This window comes from Lepidochelys kempii, chromosome 10 (genome assembly GCF_965140265.1).
Source record: "Lepidochelys kempii isolate rLepKem1 chromosome 10, rLepKem1.hap2, whole genome shotgun sequence".
In the NCBI taxonomy this organism is placed as follows: Eukaryota; Metazoa; Chordata; order Testudines; family Cheloniidae; genus Lepidochelys; species Lepidochelys kempii.
This window is the reverse complement of record NC_133265.1, coordinates 38,879,266-38,903,005: the sequence shown is the minus strand read 5'-3', so window position 1 is coordinate 38,903,005 and position 23,740 is coordinate 38,879,266. Positions and strand designations below refer to the sequence as shown.

Here is a 23,740-nt window from a genome sequence, read left to right as displayed (position 1 = left end):
GCTTCAGCCAATTGCTCAGACAAACAAGTTTGGTTACAATTTTCAGGAGATAATGCTGCCCACTTCTTGTTTACAATGTCACCTGAAAGTGAAAAGAGGTGTTCGCATGGCACTGCTGTAGCCAGCATCGCAAGACATTTACGTGCCAGATCAACTAAAGATTCATATGTCGCTTCATGCTTCAACCACCATTCCAGAGGATATACGTCCATGCTGATGGGTTTTGCTCGATAATGATCCAAAGCAGAGCGGACCGACACATGCTCATTTTCATCATCTGAGTCAGATGCCACCAGCAGAAGGTTGATTCTTTTTTGGTGGTTGGGTTCTGTAGTTTCCGCATCAGAGTGTTCTCTTTTAAGACTTCTGAAAGCATGCTCCGCACCTTGTCCCTCTCAGATTTTGGAAGGCACTTCAGATTCTTAAATCTTGAGTTGAGTGCTGTAGCTATTTTTAGAAATCTCACATTGCTACCTTTGTGTTTTGTCAAATCTGCTATGAAAGTGTTCTTAAAATGAACATGTGCTGGGTCATCATCTGAGACTGCCATAACATGAAATATATGGCAGAATGCACATAAAACAGAACAGGAGACATACAATTCTCCCCCAAAGAGTTCAGTCCAATGTTCCCTCTAATTTTTTCCATCCATGTGCAGAATAAATTTTGTTATGTGCACCACCAGTAGAAACAAAAAACCTAGATATCATGTATATTTTTAAAAAGTTACCATACAGATAATTACTCCATCCAGGACAGGTTAGGCATTTTAGAACTCACTACTCAAAGAACTAAATTTAAATGTAAGAGAAATAAAAATTATGAAATGCATAGACCCGTCAAAAAACTGAAATGTGTGTGTGTTGGCTGTGGGGGAAGTTTCTGAGAGATGCCAGGCACTCACTGAAAGCTCTCTTGCTCTGTCCTAAGCCCTGTCTCCCCTCCCCAGCTCTGCAGAGATGGGGTACATGGGCAGGAGGGAGTGGGACAGGGAGGGAGAGAGTGCAAGTGGCGCTGGGGAAGTCTCAGAGACCATGTGCTGTCTCTTTAAGGCACTCACTGGGAAGGGAAGGCTTCAAGGCTCATTCAGACCTCAGACCACAGCAGCTCTCTCCTGCTGAGTCCTGAGCAGGGGTGAAAGTGGGCTGGTATGGTGTACCAGTAACAAGCTGGTACCAGCCTGTACGCAGCCCACGTTAAAGTGCTGGTGGGGGAAAGAGGCAGCAACATTAAAGCACTGCCACGGCAACGCTTTAAGGAGAGGAGTGTCCTTTGCTGCAGCAGAGCTTTAATGTTGCTGCCTCTTTTGCCTCCCGCGTCGGCAGCCCTGCCAGTAGAGTCCATACCAGCAGGGCGGCCAACAGAGGGGAAGGGGCAGTGATGTTAAAACGCTGCTGTGGCAAAGGACCCTCCTTAAAGCATTGCTGTGGCAGGCAGTGCTTCAACGTTGCTGCCCCCGCTCCCATCGGCGGCAAAAGGCACAACAATGTTAAAGCACTGCTGCAGCGCTTTAACGTCATTGCCCCTTTTGCCCCCCAGGCCACCAACGGGTGGGGAGGGGGAGGAGGAAGGGCAGCTGCCCCGAGGCCAGCGATTTAAAAGGGCCTGGGGCTTGCGGCAGCAGCCAGAACCCCGGGCCCTTTTAAATCATTGCCAGAGCCCCAGGCAGCGCGCATGGGCTGGCTGGGGGAGGCTGACCCACCCCAACCCCGCCCCTTCTGCCTGAGACCCCACCCCTTTTGAGGGCTGGAGCCGGCCCCCGTACCTGTAAGAATTTAATATTACTTTCACCCTTGGTCCTGAGCCAGGCCCTCCCCTCTCCCCTACTCTGTGGAGATGGGGTACACCCTGACATCAGAACCTCCCCACCCCACCCCCCGCTCTGCACAGCCAGCAGGAGGGTCCTGGGAGCAACGTGGCTGCAAAGCAACGGGGGGAGGGGCACCTGAACACACATTGCTTGATGTGCGCAGCTCTGCTAATCAAGTGCGTGGCACTTGAATCCCTTCTGGGCAGCTGCCCAACCATACTTAGAGGGAACACAGGTTCAGTCACATTTAATTAATGCATTTTTTTTAAACGAGCATCAGCAGCATGGAAGCACGTCTCTCTGGAATGGTGGCCGAAGCATGAAAGGGCATACGAATGTTTAGCATATCTGGCATGTAAATACCTTGCAACGCGAGCTATAAAAGTGCCATGCAAATGCCTGGTCTCACTTTCTGATGACATTGTAAATAAGAAGCGGGCAGCATTATCTTCTGTAAATGTAAACAAACTTGTTTGTCTTAGTGGTTGGCTGAACAAGAAGTAGGACTGAGTTGACTTATAGGCTCTAAAGTTTTACATATTTTTTGTTACATAACCATACTCAAAAACAAAATCTACTTTTTAAAGTTACACTTTCACAATAAAGAGATTGCACTACAGTACTTGTATGAGGTGAATTGAAAAATACTATTTCTTTTGTTTATTTTTACAGTACAAATGTTTGTAATAAAAATATAAAGTGAGCACTGTACACTTTGTATTCTGTGTTGTAATAGAAATAAATATATTTGAAAATGTAGAAAAACATTCAAAAATATTCAATAAATTTCAATAGGTATTCTATTGCTTAACAGTGAGTAATCACGATTAATTTGAGTTAATTGTGTGAGTTAATTGCGATTAAATTGACAGCATATAAACAAACAGAATTTAGACATAAATTTTACCACTAAAAGAATAGAATGAATCTTGCTTAAACCATGTAAAAAAAAAACAAAAAAAACTTTTAGCTCCTGTTATAATAGACATCAAATCTCTTTCTATCCCTCGCTTACATTTAAGTTTTCAAGTGTTTTCCTGCAAATTACCGCAGTCTGGCTTTTTTGCCCACCCTATCCCACCCGCAAAGTACATTTTGGCAGCACTATTTTGCCCTATTATGGCAGTGGATCCTGTGGGACCCCAGTCCTGCTGCAAGGCTCTGATTCACACCCTAGCTTTTCCCGAACTAAATGTTTGTGTAGACAAGCCCCGAGATACAATCTCGGACAGTCACCAGCATTTGACAGCAACTTCCTCACCCGCCCCCTTGGAATCTTACTTACTCTAAATATCCTCAAGGGGACATACTTATCATGGAAATCCATCCACCGATGCTCAGTATACGCCTCAATGCAATCCATTTCCTGTGACCCTTTACTTCCTTCTTCTCATCAGAGCAATTATCACCCCTGCTGTGTGTGGGGCGGGGAATGGCTCCCTTCAGAGCCCCTCAATACCAATTTGATTGGATGTCACAAAGGAAAGCTTTCAGAGTAACAGCCGTGTTAGTCTGTATTCGCAAAAAGAAAAGGAGTACTTGTGGCACCTTAGAGACTAACCAATTTATTAGAGCATAAGCTTTCGTGAGCTACAGCTCACTTCATCAGATGCATATCGTGGAAACTGCAGCAGGCTTTATATATACACAGAGAATATGAACCAATACCTCCTCCCACCCCACTGTCCTGCTGGTAATAGCTTATCTAAAGTGATCATCAGGTGGGCCATTTTGATGAGATGAGAGTACACACATGCAAGTCAGAGATACAGAAAGGTGGGAGTGAGACACCCACATCAACCAAAGGAGAGGCAGAATAAGACAAGACAAACAGGACTGAGCATTATTGGCCCACCTGATGATCACTTTAGATAAGCTATTACCAGCAGGACAGTGGGGTGGGAGGAGGTATTGGTTCATATTCTCTGTGTATATATAAAGCCTGCTGCAGTTTCCACGATATGCATCTGATGAAGTGAGCTGTAGCTCACGAAAGCTTATGCTCTAATAAATTGGTTAGTCTCTAAGGTGCCACAAGTACTCCTTTTCTTTTTACAAAGGAAAGCCAATCAGCAAGGCACATCAGAGCTTACTGTCTGCCTTTGCAGCACTTCTAGTGAGAAGGCAAGCTGGGATCAATGATATGAGTTCCACATCTGCATACCCATCATCTCGCTCCCAGGAGCACTACAATGGGTAGTCACCAGCCTCTGGAACATCCATCATGAAGGGGAGAGGAGGATGCTGTTCAGAGATTCTGTGGAGGCAGTGACTCAGGACCTCCCTTGCACTTAGACCAACGACTGTTTTGATCGGGTAGCCCAGATGCATCTTGAGACTAGGACAGAAGTGATGCTAGACTTGATTTAGAGAGGACCATCTTCTCTAGCCATAAAGGCCAATGTAGCACTTCCTTAATCTTAAAACAAAACAAAAACACAAACAAAACACACAAAACAAACAAAACGGCCAGCAGAGCAGAACCAGTATTTGCCACCAAATACACACAGGGTGTAGGAAGGAAACTAGAATTCAGTTGGGGGGGCGGGGGGAGGGGAAGAGGACAAACCCCCCACCACCGCCACACATACACAAACAAAATGCAATGAGACATTCAGATGGTAAGAAAACATTATTTAATGTCTGTAGCCTTTACAAATATTCCTGAGCCCTGACACCTTTCAGGGAGCCAAAAGATTGTGTGTTCCTTAAGTAAGTGATAAGACACAGACTCAGTAAACAGACTTCAGAGCTCCTGTAGAGACTTGATGTCATCACACATGCCTTCATAGGCATATTCTGTACCAAATACTTGTGGCTTCAGAGTGAAATGGCTCGGCTAGGATCTAGGGTCAGAGGGTCTGGCATGAAGCTGACAGCAGTCACTGTGAACTAGGAAGTACCATGTGTGCAGCACTACAGAAGCAATTGGGGGGAAGGTAGCAGCAGCAGGAGTCGGGGGGTGGAGATTGCTGGTGCTATTCTGTTCAATAAGGGAAGGATTTCCTGTCCTGGATCACTACCAGTATTTGCCGCAAAGACCAATGGCCACACACAATTTACAGAGCCAAGAATACTGCAGAAATGAGCAGCAGCACCACAGCCTGGAAGTGGCCATCTTCACAGTGTACTAACTTTGCAGGACTTCATGGGCAGATGAAACATTCTCTGTGTGGCTAGAAAAAGCTGCACCACCTGTGCCCCCATAGACCATTCCAGGATGGCCATAGTGCTCATCTATTCAGAAGGCAAATGGTGTTGCAAATGTACACGCCCCCTTAGAGAGCAATGGTAAGCTCTAGCAAGGTCTCTTCAAGGCTTTAGTAGTGATAGTGTCACTTCCCTTTCCCAGATCTCTGCAAACTGGTACCAATGACACCCTTTCCCCCACAAAATGTTTTAAAATAGCTTTGACATTCCCCATCGGCTTGGTCCACGGCTGACAGTGCTGCAAAGAGGCGGCCAACGCGAGTCCAGCCTTAGAAACACACTCAGGAGCCCTCAGGGGATGTCCTGTCCAAGATCTGCTGGGCGATGTGAGCAAGGGCAGGGAAGGCAGAACTCTTGGGAAACTCCTGGATGAAATCTCTGCCTTCCTCCAAGCTCTGGGTGAGCTGGGGATCAAGGGGAACACACCCTGTGTGGGAGGGCAAAGGGAGAAAGTGACCATGAGACCATTGGGACGAGTTACAGAGATGAGAGTACACACATGCAAGTCAGAGATACAGAAAGGTGGGAGTGAGACACCCACATCAACCAAAGGAGAGGCAGAATAAGACAAGACAAACAGGACTGAGCATTATTAACCTCCTTACTGCTCACCAGCAAGACTACATTCTAGATGTGCAGCACCATACCAGACATTTTCTTGGTAGAAAGGAGCTATAAGTGGTTCTAGCACCACAATCAGCAGAGATTTACCCTGGCATCACTGTCGAGACTATTGCTCCTTGATTAGGGGGAGGAATAAATAATTAAGGAGGTTTAAATAAATTCCTCATTTCCCTCATAGGAGCTCTGCTGGACTCTCAGTGGTGCTGCCTGTATTTGCCGTTACCTGACAGCAGGCAACTAGGATCACTCCAAATCTCCCATCATATGCAAAGCCGGACTGGACTGCCAGGTTCTCTGCCGGCCAGACACACAATAACCACATCCCTTTGGCAGCTCTATGCTCCTCTCCCAAACTAGGTTCTCTTCAGACCTCAAGGGGAGATTCCCCTGCTTAGCTTGCAGTTTGGTTTCTGGACCCCATTCCATGCTCCTTGTGGCACTGTGTTCTCACCACTCACCAACCATTTGCTCTTCTGATCTACCCCTCCCCCGAGGGAGGGTTCTGCATTCAAAAGACACTCACCTAGGAATGGGACTCCGGCATGCCTGGCCAGCTCTTCACCGCCCCCTTTGGAAAAGAGGTTTGTGCACTCCTGGAAGAGCAGAAGAAACAGCATTTAGTCACCAGGAACTTCCCAGAGCAGCAGTTCTGCAGACGGCTGGGCATCAAAGATGGCCAACATGACTGTTTATCTGGATACATTTAATGCAGAGAATGATACAATTATCTGAGTAAGCAATGCTCATTTGCCTGGGGCAGCTGCTGATTCCCCCCCCTGACTTCATGCACTTCCTCAAAGACATTCTTACCCCCCATCACCCACTAGGAAGACAAAAGAGCAGCCTCTCCTGAACCTACCCCAACAGCCAGCCAATGAAGGAGGGCAGGGTCCACAAAGCAGTACAGTCAGCCGCTTGCCTCCAGAGACCTACCACATTACCTTTGTGGCATTCCCTGGTCTCTCCAATGGACCACAGTCAAGCAAAGTCAATTTAAACCCCAGGCCTCAAGCAGAACAATGTAGCAGATTGCCTAGCATACCCTTGAGGCAGGAGGTGCTCAGCCGTGGGTCAGTTTTAAAGGGCTCACCAAACAGTGCGGGCAGACGAAACCACTCATGTTCTCTACAATCCCGATCACTCGCAATCCTGTCTTCTTACAGAATGTCAGCTCTCGTCTGACATCCCCTATAGACACCGCCTGTGGGCACAGAGTCATGGGGTATCAGTGATAAAGGGACAGCAAAATCAAAGAGGTGCATGTCCATCTTTCTGCCCATTCATCCAGTGCTGCCAATCCTTGAGTTTAGGTCAGGCTACACAGAGACAGGTTGGAGGGATGAAGGGAGTAGAAATGCAGAACTAATAGCCATAGAGAGACACTGACATTCATACAGGGTCATGTAAACACAAACCTAAAGGCATAATGGGGTCAATAAAATATTAGTTTGGTGTGACCCCAAGGCAGGGTGTGGAAACATCTACCCCAGCAAGCATCATATACCTGTGGCGTCGTGACCAGGACTGCCCCGAGGGGCTTGTATTGGCGAAGGGATTCCACCGTGGAGATGTGCTCATCCGAGGTCCCCGGAGGTGTATCCACAATAAGGAAGTCAAGTTCTCCCCAGGTCACATCGGAGATAAATTGCTTTATCAAAGCTGCCAAAACAAAACGGAGGAAAATCTTTGCTTTCAGCAGAGGTGTGGTCTGTAATCTCAACAGTGTGGTAGCAGCAGTTGTTAGATATCAGATCACCACATTGTGTGAACAGATAGGTTCAAAAGAATAAGACTTAAGTAGGAAGAGAAGCCCTCTATCAACAGAAGCAGTGCCATCTTCCCTCAGGGTCTCTATCCTGCCCTACAGGGAGTGCATCTACAGGGCGTGGCAAGAGGGTAGTTCAGTCTCCAAGACCATGGAGATTCTGTTCTGTGCCAACAACAGTGATCATTATAGAGGCCTGTCCAGAGAGCACAGGACAGATCTAACAGCTCATTCCCCAGAGCTGGTTTACACTACCTAGTTAGATCGACATAAGGCAGCTTATGTCGATCTAATTATCACACTACAGCCATGCTCCTGCAGATGTAAGTCCCATTATACCGGCCTAATAGCTTCACCTCCACAAGAGGCATAAGGCTTATGTTAATGTAGTTAGGGCAATGCAATGTCTGTGTAGACACTGCATCCCTTACCTCAGCTGTCTTGTCAATTTCACGGCAGGAGCCATGCTCCTGGCTGGGAGTTGAGATATGAAGCCCAGGGCGGCTTCAGGCGCCGATCCCAGCTGGGAGTCAGGGCAAGAAGCCGGGGGGAAGGGGAGCTTCAGATGATGACCAGCCTAGATTGAAAGCAACAACCTAGAGGTCAAAGGCTACCTACACCTAGTCTGCCATCCAGCCCTAGTTCACCTGCTCAAACATTGCAGTCTGTAGTCCTTGCTATCCATGCCTAAGCACAAGGGGATAATGAGCAATATGCAAGACAAGACCAGCCTGTAAGTAAGGCAAGCATGTGTTTCAACGAGCTTCATCTTTGCAGGAGGTGCCCTTGCTGTAGGGCAGTGGTCCCCAAACTGTGGGGCAACCCACACCCCTCGAGGGGGGCATGGAGCCCCATTCCACCTCCAGCCACAGCTCCACTCTGCTCCGTCCCCAGCCCAGCTCTGGCCCCAGATGCAGCTCCACCCTGCCCCCAGGCCGCTCCTCCTCTTGCCTCAGCTTTCTCCTCCTGTTTCCCCCCAGCTCTGCTTCAGCCTGAGCTCCTTCACTGAGGATGGAAGCCTTGGCTGTGCAGTAATGGCGAGGGGTGCAACAGGAGAAGTTTGGGCACCACTGCTGTAGGGTCACTACCAAGAGTAAAAGCCGTGTGTACCGTTTTTCTTGGGTCCTCTCCAAACCACAGCATCGTCTGGCTTCTCCAGCAAGAAGCCAATCGACATGAGAGAGATGCTTTTGTCCTGGTCGACGAAGACAGGCACCCAGCCACTGTCACACTGGTGCACACTCTTGCCCTGGACTTTGAGCATTTGAGGGATGCTGGGGCCACATAGGTCCACATCCAGGATCCCCACCTGCCAGTAAATATGTGGAACCATTCAGACAATCCCTTAAACTAAGGCAGTACAGAGGGCCACTACAGTGGCAAAACATAACTCTTCACTGATTTCTACAGCCCAGATCTTAAGGAAAGGATGGCTTAGAATCCTACACATCAGATTTGAAATACACAGGAACCACATGTTCAAATCCCGGATGAGTTCACACAACCTTTCCCCTTTCCAAGGGAGATCAGTGTGTTGTCATTGAACTTCCTGGACAGAGATCTTTCAAATGAGACCTTAAAAACCATGGCCCATCTGCTCTGCAGGACTTTAAAGAGCCTTTGGGACATTTTGTTTGCCCTGTGTCCTCAGCCACAATTCCCCACTGCCGTTATGTTGGGTGGCTGACCCTCCCTCCCCGCAAGAGGCCACATTTTAGTGGGTGTGGGTGTGTGTGAAGTGCTTTGAGAGCCTTCACCACAATGTAAATTGTAAACATTCATATAGCTCATGTTCTGCTTATATGCACAGGAGGGCCCCTCCCTCTTCCAAATCTTTCTCTCTGCCTTTCCATAAGTAAGCCCAATGTCCTCTCAGACCCCTAGAAACCTTTAGAGGGATTTTGCCTCCCCTTTCTTTTCCCTACTCATACTTATGCCCTATAAATCGGCATTGCCCACACAACAGCTGCCATGAAGCAGGTCAGGCAAGACAACAAGAGGCCTTGGAGAGCAATGACAGCAAAGATCAAGGACTCAACCTTCATGGTCTCCATCCACACAGCAAGTGAGTATCCCAGTAGCTTTTTAGAGCATAGTATATCAAAGCCTGCCAAGCCCAAAGAAGACATTACTTAGGAAAGGGAGGCAACATGGCCTAGCAACTCCATTGAGGTCCAGGTGTCAAGGAACCTGCGTTCTACTCCCGGTTCTTCCACTGTCTCACTGTGTGACTTTAGACAAGTCACTTCCCCACTCGGTGCCTATTTTCCCATTAGCATAATGCAGACAATTATAATGAACAAGCTTTGCACAGCGCTTTCATCATGTTTTGCACATATATAGCATCTTTAATAGAGGACCTTAAAGCTGGACTTTGCAGCTTTTTTTGGTCAAATAAATGCAGAAAAATCTGAAATCTTATAGTAAAAATAACTTTTGCTCAACCTCAGCAGGATCTTAATGACTAGATAAACATCTTGTAGCATTTTTGCTAATACCTAGATTATGAACGTACAACCCCAGACTAGAATCTTGGGGAAGGAGAATACACTCATAACTGCCACATGGTAGCTTGCTCACCTTCTTCCCAGCATGCCGTAAAGCCAGAGCCAGCTCGGTGGAGATGGTGCTTTTTCCCACGCCTCCTTTTCCTGAGAGCACCAGAAGGATGTGTCCAACTCCAGCCAGGTTACCTCTCTCTGTGAAGGACAACGGAACAACGCTGAGGCATCCCTGCACCTCTACACAGCATCATGCTGCTCTGAGGATGTATGAATAGCAATGCCATAGGCAGCCAGCTGAGTGACTCCTCACATTTCACAGCTAGGACATCATTCCCACTAAAGGAGTTATCACCATGTAAACTACAGAAAAGACATTTTGGCTAAGGTGTTGCAAAATGTTTAAAAACAGTGGGGCAACCTGAGTCAAAATGTGATGGTGGATTTTGAGTAGACAATTATCCACTAGGAACAGGGCTGTGACTCATCAGCTCAACATACAGCCAGTGGGTGGTAAGGACTTTGGTTCTGATTCAGCAAAGTACTTAAACTGACCTCAGTGGGACTTAAGCACATGCTTAAATGCTCTGGGCCAGACTGCAATTTGGGACCTAGTGAAACGCTCTGGGCCTTCCCTTTCCTCAGCCATCCAGTCCCCTAGGAGTTTCCTGCTTTCTGTGCTGTGTAGATCTTGTTTTTATGGATGTGTCAGTGTCTTGTTTTAAATTTTCTTTGGTTTGCTTGCTGCACTGTCAGTGTTTGCTCTGGTCTAAGCAACCTCTGTTTATGACTCATACACAGTGTGCTTTCAGTCCCCAGGGAAGGGGTGTGAACACATTCTTCTGAGATTCTTTAAATGGAGTACAGCTAGAGGGCCTCAAGGGGTACTGGCAGAGGCAGAAAATCTGAAATTTGTGATCTAAAGATCCATCTAGAGACAAGAACTACACAGCTCTGAAAGCAAGAAAAATTCAAAATGGAGATAAAGCCCCAGCAAACCTGCATTAACACACTCATTTCACCACTGTAATGACACTAGAGGAAATTACACCTTTGAACCATCCCAAGAACGAAGTTCTGTATTGAGTCACAGCACAGATAAGTGGCAGTGCAAGATTCCTCATCAATGGAATTCAACCTTGACCCAAGGGGACCAGCTCTATACATGAGAGGAGGAGGAGGATGGGTATTGTTACAGGTTTCTGGAGCTCAGGGCAAATGACGCTGCCTCTTGGCAAATTAGGGACCTTGGTTAGTTTCACATGCTATAACTCACATGCTATATTTGGTAGAGGGCTGGAACTTGCTGTACCTCCAGGACCAAAGATCACTGACAATTTTAAGGACCAATGTCTCATGAACCACATGAAACAAAGCTTATACACCACAGGTTTCCAATAAATCCATCTTTCCAAAGGCAGATCTCTGGGATCTTGTGTTCCAGCAAAGGCCTTTACTGTTAAAAATCAAATCTGGATTGTTATGTGGGAGTGGGGAAAAGAAGCAAGGGAGCAATGAGAGTAACCTGATTTTACAGCAAGAATGTCACCTAATTTTGTTTTAGGTATGTTTTGTTATGGATTGTTACTTTAAGTGTTTCATAAACAAAGTAATATCAGCACCTCTGCCGCGATTTGCAAATTTGGCACAGCTTCCTGAAGATTTTTTCTAAGGCCCTAATTATAGGTAAAATATCTCCATGAATCTTTACATTATCTGTACTTCTGCACTAGTGGGACCAGGTGTCCAATGGAGAACTCCCTCACCTGACTCACAGGTAACAGAGGACTATTTGAATTCCAATGGCTCCTAACACTCCTGAATGATCAGTAACACATTCTGGAAACCCTAAGGACTCAGACATAAAGGTAAACACAATCCTCAGTAAGTCCAGGAAAAAACAGAAATAGTTAACATGAATCATCAAGGAATTTCCTAAAGCTTCACATATCAAAGTGGGGTGTACCTCAGACTGGTTCTGTTCGCTGAACCTGAACCATCAGAAGCAGCACTTGAGAGGAAGATGTGATCTCTTGCTTCAGAGGGGTTTTCCAGTGTTTCATAAAATATAAAATATATATATTATATAATATATATATATATTATATAATATTATTGTATAAAATAGCAATCAAGGAAGAGGAAGACTTCATTTTACTGAAGAACAAGCTGAGTGAGAAAAACAGACTTCATCTTGAGATGGAGCCTGCTTTGATCATGGGAGAAGTAATCAGGAATTCAAAGGTAACTCATAGCACAGATCTCTGCTTTTTTTCTCCTTTGTAATGAAAGGAAGAAATTGCAAGATGTTTCCATAGGTGTTTAATATCTAACATCCTTTTATGTAGGTTCTCTCTCTCTCCCCCATAATTTTTAAAACCTCTTTGGTTGTATACAGATGAATTGTCTATTGTCATATAGTTGGGGAGCATATTAGATGGCATTTTCAAGGTTAGGATTGTTATTATTCTCTCAAAGGGGCCAAGGACTAGAGAAAGCAGCAAGTTCCAAAGGCTAGATCCACAAAAGGACATAGCTTTAGGTACTTAAAATGGCAGCTAACATGTGGGGGGACTCAGAGATCCTCAAACCCTCTATTCAGCTGCTGTCTAACTGCATAGGTGCCTACATCCCTCCTGGTGGATGCACACAAAACCACTGCAGTCCTGACACCGCCAAGCTGCTCGGTGCCCTAGGTCATGCTTAAGCCCTGTCAAGGCTGATTCCCCACTCTGGCATGTGGAGTGCAGAAGTGGGGGCCCGCAAGGATTCTAAAAATTAATACTGGCCACTCCAGGCTTGTATTAAACTCCGATGGTTACAGCTTTTCTCTGACCTTGGATGGGTAGACGCTACCATCACCCAAGTGCAGAAACCCCCTTTTGAGAACCCAGAAAGGTGCACTTGAGAATTCCTTCCCTCTGGGGAAGAGCTGAGAAAGAAAAAACAAAGAAAATCAGCTGTTGCCACCAGCTAATTAAACAGCATGTGCACAAATCTCTTAGGACACAAAAGTCCTAATCCTGTTCTTAAAAAAGGTAATTTTATTAAAAACAAAAAGAAAGAAAATACATCTGGAATTTAGGCTAATGCTAGATTTAAAAAGAGCAAATATAATAATTAAGTATCAAGAATGGTTTCCTTGAGGTCCAGCTTAATGGTTACAAGCAAAACAAAAGCATCTGGGTGTTAGCACAGAGAAGTGGAAGCCATAAAGAAATAAAAGAGATAAACCTAATTGTGTCTTCCTAGACATTTCCTGATCTACTTACATATCTGAGGTTTCAAATGAGTAATTTCTAGGTATGATTTAATGATTTTTCATACCTGGTGCAAGCTCTTACAGCATAGTCCAGCCCTGTCCCTGCTCTCTGGGAGCATAACCACAGACAGACAAAACGGGAGTCTTGTTTCAATTTTAAGAAGTTCTAACCTTCCCATTGGCTCTTTTGGCTAGGTGCCCACTCACTTCCTTTTACCTATGCATGCAGTCAGACTTTTTAACCTTTTACAGGTAAAACAAATAGAGAACTGCTACCAACAGGGATTTTATAGCTAACTGGCTGTCTGTAAAAGGAATCTACCCCTGCCCCTTCATTTATCACAAGTCCCAGTGGAATTCACAAGCTAGGTGCCCCTTCCCTCCCATCTCAATTGCAGGGCCTGATCCAACAGGTGTTCTCTGAAGCCCTCACACAAGAGACAGCTGGGTGGCATGCAGGAGAATGCCCAATAACCCAGTGGTCAGAGCTCTCACCTGGGAAATAGCAAGTCCAGGAATAGCATAGTCCAGGAAAGTGCCCATCCCCATGTGATGGGGTGTTCTGGGGCAGGTCTCCCACAGCCACTCCTGTTGGAACTGGACCACTTTGTATGAATAATTAACTATTCATTAGACCAGAAAAAGATTGATTCTACAGCCTAGTGGTTAGGTCACTCACCCAGGATGTTGGAGCCCCAAATGCCATTTCCTGCTCCAATGAACATTTAATCATTTATACAACCAGAGAGATTGAGAGAGACCCACCCCAAAACATCCAATAGCATGGGGGTCAATCCTCCTCAGGGATGGATGCCCAAATCAGGCAGAGCAGGGATTTGAAAATGGGTCCCTCACCTTCCGAGTGCCCTAACCTCTGGGCTATTGTTTATAATGGGGTGACCATCAGTCTCCATCTCTCATGCATGCACACCTGAGCAAAACAGAGACAGATGGCTGACCTGGTTTAAAGCTTATCTATATTTGAAATGTTGCAGCAACACAGCCGTAATGCTATATTGTAGACATTACCTACACTGACGAAAGGGGTTCTCCCATCAGCGTATGTAATCCACCTCCTTTCTAGATACACAATCCAGCATATATAAATCTATTTCTTCCATCGACCTGTCTACATGGGGATTTAGGCTAGTTTAACTAGGTCACTCAGGAATGGGGATTTTTGACACCCCTTGTCGACATAACTGGGTCCATCTAATTTTCTAGTGTAGACCAGCCCTTAGGTGCCTAAGTCCAGGAGCAGGATGACAGCTGTGAATCCCAAACGGAGATCTGTGCCTCCCTCTGGACCAGAGTAGGTACCTATTGATGTTTTGTTTACATCCCACCCCTTTGCTTGGCATTTTTGATTGGCTAATTTATTCAGCTTCAAGCTTAGCATACTAAGCCCCATTCTGTCAGTCCTATTCTTAGATGCCTAACTCTCCCCATGCCTGGGCACCTAACTCTGGGATGAGGATTCCACTGGGTAATAGGACACCTAAAGGTTAGGTGCTGCAATGCTCAGTGTTGCAACATCTAAGCCCTTTTGTGGATTTAGTCCCAAGTTGCTGGTCATAGGAGAAGAGAAAACGTAGCAGGAGTCGGACTGAGTTAGGTTACTAATAGTGTGTCACGCCACAAATTCTTGGCAGTTTCATCAGTTTCTGCAAAGTCCATGTGGTAGGGTTGAGAAAGATAGCCTCCTTGCACATGGGAACTGGTGCTGTGCTGTTTTAGGTACTGTCTACACTACAAAAAAAACACCTACTGTATAACTGTCCCCAAGATACAGTTAGGCACAATCTGCTCTGAAAGGCTGTGTTTTCACTGTGCTGGGATTTTGTACCAAGTTGTAGACAATGAGTAAAGGAACTATTCATAGTTCTCAGCACATCAGTGATCCCTGTCTTTGTTTTACATTCTCCTTGCAATAGTAGATGCAGTTCACTGTCCTAGTCCTCATCTTTAAACCTCACGTCAGAGTGGGGAAAATACATCTGGAATTTAGGCTAATGCTAGATTTAAAAAGAGCAAATATAATAATTAAGTATCAAGAATGGTTTCCTTGAGGTCCAGCTTAATGGTTACAAGCAAAACAAAAGCATCTGGGTGTTAGCACAGAGAAGTGGAAGCCATAAAGAAATAAAAGAGATAAACCTAATTGTGTCTTCCTAGACATTTCCTGATCCGAATCCCTCTCCCAGAGTGCTACGGTCAATCGGGAGAAGAGAGCAGGCCAAAGCCAGGTCTCAGCATCCTCGGCGCAGCCCCCAGCCGCCGAGCACCACAGTACCAAGCCAGAAAGAGCACGTGTGGTCTTTATACCTAGGCCTTCCCTCTGCAGAAGCAGACACACACTGGCCAAAGGATGACATGTCCTTGCTGTCACGGGGAAGCGGAGGGGGAGCGATGGACCCCGGCTGGGAGCCACCCCCAGTCCCAGCGCAGCCAAAGCCCCGCCCCACCCATGGCTGGCGGAGCAGAGCACAACAGGCCTGGTCAGCAGCGGCTCCGAGTCACGCATATGGCCGCTGGGTGCCACAGAAACACGGTCCAAGCAGCCGCTGTACAGCGACACCCCCCGCCTTAGCGGGCGGCTCCCGGGAGGCCATCGCTCCCCGTGCATAGCGTCGGGCAGGGACCGGGGGAGGAGGCCCATCGTGAGCGGCTGAGCCTCGCAGTCCCCACGGCTCGGGGCTTTCCCAGCACAGCTAGGCAGGGGAGTCAGGAGAGGCCGCTGCGGGAGCCCTCGCTACAACCCCCCGCAGAACGGCCCCGCTCCTTCTGCCCCTCCAGCTCCCCACTACTCACCCCCGACTACCTCCATGCTGCTTCAAGCAGTGCTCCTGCACTTCCGAGTGCCCCGAGATCACGCGCCGAGGAGCGCCGCCACCAATGAGAAACCGAGCTCTGGCTGTAATCCCGCCCCGTGAACTAATATTGGCCCCAACCTGACCTTGCTGACTGACGTTCCTCTCAGCCAATGGCCTCTGCGTTTCTGTTACGTGATCACGCTCTAAGCGCCTCAATGTCTGAGTTAGAAACTTTTCTCCAATGGTGCAGCCCTCTGAGGACTGACAGCCCATTTGACCAATGGTATCAGAATTTAGTGATTTTATCCCCGCCCTCTGATTTGTGAGCGAGGGGAGCACGGTCCAATTGAGAATGTCGGATGAGGAGAGGCTCCGTCTCCCGGGGAAGTCGCGGCCAATGGGCGCGGAAGGGGCGGTGCAGAGGGTGGATTGTTTATACCTTGGGAGGGGGAAAGTAGGTCAGAAGGAGCGCGAGGGTGGCCTAGCTGCTAGGCGCGCGCAGCGGAGTAGGTAAGGGGGAAGTGGGATGAAGCTGCGGCTGGTCCCTGGGCGGGGGAGTGGGGTTAGCCTGTTCCAAAGCGGGGGGATGCGGTTGCGACTTGTCCCCGGGCTGGGCAGGGGGATGAGCCTGCGGTCGGTCCCTGGGTGGGGGGAGGGGAATCTCTACAGGGAGGTTTCAGAGTAGCAGCCGTGTTAGTCTGTATTCGCAAAAAGAAAAGGAGGACTTGTGGCACCTTAGAGACTAACCAATTTATTTGAGCATCAGCTTTCGTGAGCTATAGCTCACTTCATGAGGGAGGGTGAGCCAGCAGCTTGTTCCTGGGCGGGGGGATCTGTGCTCTGTTGGGGGGCTGCTGTCTGTGGGAGGAGGAATAAATCTGTGTGTGTGTGTGTTTAGGAAAGCGGATGTAGATCTGTGGCCTCTGGGTGCTTTAAAAACTGTCTCCCTCTGTGGGGTCGTCTTTGTCCTGTGTGGGACGACGGGGGACCCCATACTGCTCGCTAGCTACCCCCATTCCCCTCCCCTGGCATAGCCAGGTTTGATTCTAGTCTGGGCTCAGTCCCTGGTTCTCCGAACGCCTGCAGGGTTTGTATTGGGGTCAGTTGTGTCTGGCCAGGCTGGGCTTTCTATGAGTATAAGGGAGTGGGGTGGTGTCTGGAACTGGTCTGGTCCCGGCCATCTCTAGCAGATAGGAGCCAATCTGTGTCATCCCTGAGGGATTGATGCTGCCTTGGATACCATAGAGATGAGTCTGCTGTAAGAACCTCAGAAGTACAGAATTGCCGTTTGTGGTGCTGGTCTGTACCTGAGAGCTCTAGGCAAAGTCACTCTTAAAACCCCCAGGCTTGAGTGTCAATTGCATACTGATGACATCACCCTGCCCCTCTTGTGCCCAGGGATTCTGCAGTTAGAGCCCTGGCCTGGACAAATGGCTGATTCTGCCAGCTGTAGCCCTGTGGCTACCTTGTTTGCATCCTAGGGAACAGAATCTGTGTAGCTAGGTAGATGGGGTCATTGTTATTGCGCTGCTCTTTCTTCCTTACTGTCCCTGTGCATTTGGGAAACTTTCTCAGAGGTACTTTGCAGCCTGGCATCACTCTGCCCTCATGGTGTGTTGAGTGTGACTTCAACATGGCTCTTGTAGTTGTGCAGGCTGCTCCTTTCTTTATCCCATGCTGACCTCGCAGCAGCAGCATCACCTGCCCTCCTGACTAGGAAGCTCAGTTACTCTAATTCCTTCCTGACAGGGTAACTCTGTCACTTACTTACCTGCTGAGCAGATTGCAGGAGATAATTTGCTTGCTGCTCTGAGCAACCATCATCATATTACATTGATCCTGGCATTCTTTGTTAGCTGCCAATCAAGTGCCACATAGACCTGAAACTGGTACTGCTGGGCCTTGGAACCTTTCATGCAAATCAGGTAAAGCTTCATTCTAGACTTCCTCAGACCTCGTACTGCCCCAGATATCTGTGATCATGCGCCGCCTGGCTTATGGCAATCCCCCTGTCTTGGGTCAGTATGACAATGGGCCTGTGCTGTGATGGGCCCTCAGCCATGGGACTTTCTCTTCCCTGAAATGTGTCTGAGTCCTTTGTGCATGACTTTTAAAAATGTGTCTAAACTTTGCTTTCTCCATCCTAGATGACTGACTATAGCCACTCTTGAGTCTATATTAACCTTTCCCTCTCTTGTGCTGTTTTCTGTTCTCTTCTGCTTCTAAAATGCCTCAAATTGTTCTTATTTCTCTCTTTTTATGATTATGGCTTTTAATGCTTTATGCAGTGGCTTAAAATATATTGTATTGCCCAGTGTCTTTACAAATACTGTTTTTAGTGTCTTACACTGGAAGTCAATCTTTGCCCTTCCCTGTGGAGTATCACCCCACCCACACCTCCACAATTCTCCCTCACCTATGGGCTAAATCCATGCCTCTGGGTTATTTGCCCTCTAGCCTTACCCTAGTATCTTTCTTCTTCTCACAGGCTCTGCTTTCAAGCAGGCTTAACTTCTGATGTGTAAGATCAGGCTAACTTTTTCTGTGTCATGCTAGCACTTCACTCTCTTATCAGCTTGGGCACCAATAATGAATCTTTTCCATTCTCCCCTGGAGATCTCTGATCTCCTCTTCCTGTGTAGTAGCAATGTTTAAACAACTTGGCATTCTGCTGATGCTTAACAAGTAATGGTGGGTGCAGGTTTTCCATTAATCTATTTAGGGTCCAATCCTGTTCCCACATGAACCTCTGGCAAAACTCCTTGGGGTTGGGCTTTAATCTTTGCTCACTAATTGAGACTTGTTCTCCCTTCCCCATCACAGGTTAGATCCAATTATAATTTATAAAAAGAAAGAAGAATGGTTCTCAAGTCTCTGCTGAATAAAGACTAAGCTGGTTCTTGGGGTTGTTTGTCAATAATTAGGCTTTGTCTGACTCATGTACTTCCTGCTGCCTGCAGTCTCCCTGGGCTAGAAGTAAATCACATTTGGATATGGACATTCTCATCTTTCTCCCCTCCTTCAAAGGTACCTGATTGGGTGTTAGTCTAGAGGTACAGGTTGACTCAATCTCAGTTTCCATGTTTCCACCCGTCCCTGGGTGTGTTCTTTTATGCCCCCAGCACTCACTGGCTTTGGGAAGTGGAGTGCCGCGGCTGGGAGCTGGAAGAGTAGAGCAGGCTGGGACCGCGTCGCTCCGCTTCCTGCTGCAGGTGAGTGCTGGGGGCATCCTTTCCCCAACCTCCCCGCACTCACCGGCAGCGGCGGAAGTGGAGCATTGCAGCTGGGAGCTGGCAGAAGTGGAGCGGGCTGGGGCCACATTGCTCCGCTTCCCGCTGCTGCCAGTGAGTGCTTGTCAGGGGGCAGGGATGTGGATAGGGGTTGGGGCAGTCAGGGGACAGGGAGCAGGGAGGTTGGGTAGGGGGTGGGGTCCTGGGGATGTTTAGGGACGGGGGTCTCTGGAGAGGGTGGTCAGGGGACAAGGAGCAGGGGGGCCAAAGTAAGTTCGATATAACACGGTTTCACATATAATGTGGTAAGCTTTTTGTTTGTTTGTTTGGCTCAGTTTTTTGGCACAGGCTGCGTTATATCAGGGTAGAGGTGTATTTACACTTAGAACTGATTCTTAGGAATAAAATATTGACCTCTGTCTCCCCTCCCATTTAGAACTCTGGCTATAGATTGCAAATCATATGAGCTGCTCCAAAATCAGGTGTGTGTGGAAAGAATAGGAAGCTGGTATTATACCATAAGGGTTTCCACAGGGTCTCCTGGGGCAGGGCTGGTCCGATATTCAGCACTTTCTTTCCTGCTTTAGGAATAGAATGAGGAATTGGAGTGCCTGTATTTCAGAAGGGGTAGACTGGGAATAGACTCACAGAAATTGTAGGACTGGAAGGGACTTTGCAAGGTCATCTAGTCCAGTCCCCTGCACTCATGTCAGGACTAAGTATTATCTAGACCAATCATTCTCAGTTCCCTCACTATCAGCAGTGCTCTGAACCAAATCTCTGGGCATCTCACAGGGAGGTAGAAATAGGTCACAGGGAAGAACAGAAAATCACCTGAATCTCAGATGTGTGTGTTGCGTAAAATGCTGGTAAATACCACTTATTTTTCTTTACTCCTTTCCTCTAACTCAAAACTGAGGAGTCTGTGGCAGTACAGTATACAGGCAGCCCCCTTTCCGCAGATCTGTTAAAGAGGCTAAGAGATGGATCTTTCTCTCTTAGAATGGGGGTGGGAGAGTATAGTGAATGATAAAGTGGCAGGCTTAGGCCAGTACCTTTTTATTTCATTAGCAAAAAATAATTAAGAGCTGCATAGGCCAGGGAGATCCCTCAACAGCGGGGCTGTGTGGGGCAAGGAGCTCTCTAGCATGTTTGCTCTAAAGGAACTTGGCATTTTCAGAACTAGAGGGATTGCACATGTGTTTAAGGGTATGTCTACACTACAAAATTAGGTTGAATTTATAGAAGTCGATTTTTTTAGAAAGCAATTTTATACAGTCGATTGTGTCCCCCCCCCCCCCCCCACTAATGCACTAAGCGCATTAAGTCGGTGGAGTGTGTCCACGTCGACTTTCGGAGCGTTGCACTGTGGGTAGCTATCTGACAGTTCTTGCAGTCTCCGCTACCCATTGGAATTCCGGGTTAAGCTCCCAATGCCTGATGGGGCAAAAACATTGTCGCAGGTGGTTTTGGGTAGATGTCGTCAGTTGTCCCTCCCTCCATGAAAGCAACTGCAGACAATCGTTTCGTGCCTTTTTTCTGTGCGAGCTCCTTACTGCTTTCAGCAGACGGTGCAGTAGGACTGCTAACCGTCGTCATCATCCACCGCTTCTGCTGGCACTCTGCTCTCCTGGTGGTCTTGCAGGGCCGCTTCCACTGCAACTCTGCTTGGCTGCTCTTGTCTCGCCATACCACAGCAAGCGTGCAGCCCACTCAGCTGTTGTGTCCTGGCAGCGGACGGTCCAGTAGGTCTGCAAAACTGGTCATCCAACCACCACTTCCCCTGAAACTCTGCTCTCCTGCAGACGCCATACCACAGCAAGCATGGAGCCTGCTCAGATCACCACAGCAGTTGTGAGCATTGTAAACACCTCGCGCATTATCATGCAGTATATGCAGAACCTGCAAAAGCAGGCGAGGAGGCGATGGCAGCGGTGAGGAGAGTGATGAGGACATGGACACAGATTTCTCTCAAACCACGGGCCTCAGCAATTTGGCCATCCTAGTGGCAATGGAGCAGGCTCATGCCATGGAACGCCGATTCTGGGCCTGTGAAACAAGCACAGACTGGTGGGAATGCATAGTGTTGCAGGTCTGGGATGATTCCCAGTGGCTGCGAAACTTTCGCATGCATAAGGGCACTTTCATGGAACTTTGACTTGCTTTCCCCTGCCCTGAAGCACCAGAATACCAAGATGAGAGCAGCCCTCACAGCTCACAAGCGAGTGGCGATAGCCCTCTGGAAGCTTGCAACACCAGACAGCTACTGGTCAGTCAGGAATCAATTTGGAGTGGGCAGATCTACTGTGGGGGCTGCTGTGATCCAAGTAGCCAACGCAGTCACTGTGCTGCTGCTGTCAAGGGTAGTGAGTCTGGGAAATGTGCAGGTCATAGTGGATGGCTTTGCTGCAATGGGATTCCCTAACTGTGTGGTGGTGCGATAGACGGAATGCATATCCCTGTCTTGGGACCAGACCACCAAGGCAGCCAATACATAAACCGCAAGGGGTACTTTTCAATGGTGCTGAAAGCACTGGTGGACCACAAGGGACGTTTCACCAACATCAACATGGGATGGCCGGGAAAGGTGCATGACGCTCGCATCTTCAGGATGAACAGCTGCAGGAAAGGACTTACTTTCCAGACCAGAATGGGGATGTTGAAATGCCTATAGTTATCCTTGGGGACCCAGCCTACCCCTTAATGTCATGGCTCATGAAGCCATACCTAGGCACCCTGGACAGTAGTCAGGAGCTGTTCAACTGTAGGATGAGCAAGTGCAAAATGGTGGTAGAATGGGCATTTTGACGTTTAAAAGCACGCTGGTGCAGTTTACTGACTCAGTTAGACCTCAGCGAAACCAATATTCCCATTGTTATTACTGGTTTCAGAGTAGCAGCCGTGTTAGTCTGTATTCGCAAAAAGAAAAGGAGTACTTGTGGCACCTTAGAGACTAACCAATTTATTTGAGCATAAGCTTTTGTGAGCTACAGCTCACTTCATCGGATGCATCCAATGAAGTGAGCTGTCGCTCACGAAAGCTTATGCTCAAATTTGTTAGTCTCTAAGGTGACGTTATTACTGCTTGCTGTGTGTTCCACAATATCTGTGAGAGTAAGGGGGAGACATTTATGGCGGGGTGGGAGGTTGAGGCAAATCGTCTGGCTGCTGATTACGCACAGCCAGACACCAGGGTGGTTAGAAGAGCACAGCAGGGCGTGCTGTGCATCAGAGAAGCTTTGAAAACCAGTTTCGTGGCTGACCAGACTACAGTGGGACACTTGTGTTTGTTTCTCCTTGATGACCCCCCCCCCCCCCCCCCCGGCCTTGGTTCACTCTACTTCCCTGTAAGCCAACCGCCCTCCCCTCTCTCCTTCGATCACTGCTGGCAGAGGCAATAAAGTCATTGTTGTTTCAAATTCATGCATTCTTTATTAATTCGTCACACAAATAGGGGGATAATTGCCAAGGTAGCCCGGGAGGGGTGGGGGAGGAGGGAAGCACTGGGTGGGGTGCGGGAGGAGGAGAGAAGGACAAGGTCACACTGCATTTCAAAACTTATTGAAAGCCAGCCTTCTGTTGCTTGGGCAGTTCTCTGGGGTGGAGTGATTGGGTGCCCGGAGGGGGAACCCCCCCACCACGTTCTTGGGCGTCTGGGTGAGGAGGCTATGGAACTTGGGGAGGAGGGTGGTTGGTTACACAGGGGCTGCAGTGGCGGTCTGTGCCTTTCCTGCACCTCAGCCGTACGCCAGAGCATACCAGTTTGATCCTCCAGCATTCCATCCTGCTTCCTCTCACCATACTGCCGCCACCTTTCCTCTTGATTCCGCCACCTGTCCTCTCATGCGTCCCTCCAGTCCTCATGTTCATTTTGTGCTTTCCTGGACTCTGCCATTGTCTGCCTCCATGCATTCTGCTGGGTTCTTTCAGTTTGGGTGGACCCCATGAGCTCAGAGAACATTTCATCGCGAGTGCGTTTTTTTTCGCCTTCTTATCTGCGCTAGCCTCTGGGACAGAGATGCTAGTTGCAGCGTTGAAACCTTTGCAGCTGTGGGAGGGGGAAAAAAAGGAGAGTAAAATTTGAAAAAGACACACTGGCCATTTAAAAGGAGGGGCTGATGTTTTCGGGTTAACGTGCAGCACAAACCCAACTAAGCCACCCAATTCTCTGGGATGATTGCTTCACCCTTCCCCCCACCGCGTGGCTAACAGGAGGGATGATTTCTTTTCAGCCACAGGCAAACAGCCCAGCAGGAACGGCCACCTCTGAATGTCCCCTTAATAAAATTCCCCTATTTCAACCAGGTGACCATGAATGATATCACTCTCCTGAGGATAACACATAGATAGAGAACGGATGTTGCTTGAATGCCAGCGAACACCGGGATCATGCTGCCATGCTTTCTTATGCAGTGATTCCAGACTATGTGCTACTGGTCTGCCGTGGTAAAGTGTCCTCCCATGGAGGACGCAATAAGGCTGCCCTCCCCAGCAACCTTTTGCAAAGACTTTGGGAGTACCACCA

The 23,740-nt window shown here is 47.9% G+C and overlaps 2 protein-coding genes across 14 annotated transcripts in view; one reads left to right on the top strand and one right to left on the bottom strand.

The window, feature by feature from the left end:
- Positions 1 to 4,427: 4,427 nt before the first annotated feature.
- On the bottom strand, positions 4,428 to 16,078 carry NUBP2 (NUBP iron-sulfur cluster assembly factor 2, cytosolic). Of its 7 annotated transcripts, none has more exons than XM_073363025.1 (8): positions 15,984 to 16,078; positions 11,877 to 12,842; positions 9,990 to 10,108; positions 8,520 to 8,718; positions 7,149 to 7,303; positions 6,735 to 6,845; positions 6,168 to 6,237; positions 4,428 to 5,447 (listed from the first exon to the last, which is right to left on the bottom strand). In XM_073363025.1, the coding sequence occupies exons 4-8, from the start codon at positions 8,671 to 8,673 to the stop codon at positions 5,302 to 5,304; spliced, it is 636 nt and encodes a 211-aa protein (XP_073219126.1). In that variant the 5' UTR covers positions 8,674 to 8,718; positions 9,990 to 10,108; positions 11,877 to 12,842; positions 15,984 to 16,078; the 3' UTR covers positions 4,428 to 5,301. The 7 variants fall into 7 exon arrangements, with proteins under 7 accessions (XP_073219126.1, XP_073219129.1, XP_073219131.1 ...); XM_073363028.1 differs by having other exon boundaries at positions 11,877 to 11,946; positions 15,984 to 16,046; XM_073363030.1 differs by lacking the exon at positions 11,877 to 12,842 and adding an exon at positions 11,187 to 11,366 and having other exon boundaries at positions 15,984 to 16,024.
- A 276-nt stretch (positions 16,079 to 16,354) lies between these two features.
- SPSB3 (splA/ryanodine receptor domain and SOCS box containing 3) overlaps positions 16,355 to 23,740 on the top strand; it is a 44,372-nt gene continuing 36,986 nt past the window's right edge. The window contains exons 1-2 of one of the 7 annotated variants that reach the window (XM_073363020.1): positions 16,433 to 16,495; positions 19,108 to 19,197. Coding sequence is in view for 2 of the 7 variants with exons in the window: in XM_073363016.1 (XP_073219117.1) it covers positions 16,383 to 16,491 (109 nt within the window). In the remaining 5 variants the exon portion in view is untranslated. Of the gene's footprint in view, positions 16,496 to 18,820; positions 19,013 to 19,107; positions 19,198 to 20,060; positions 20,085 to 23,740 lie in introns of those variants that run through there. The other 6 variants (XM_073363016.1, XM_073363019.1, XM_073363018.1 and 3 more) reach the window with 6 other exon arrangements.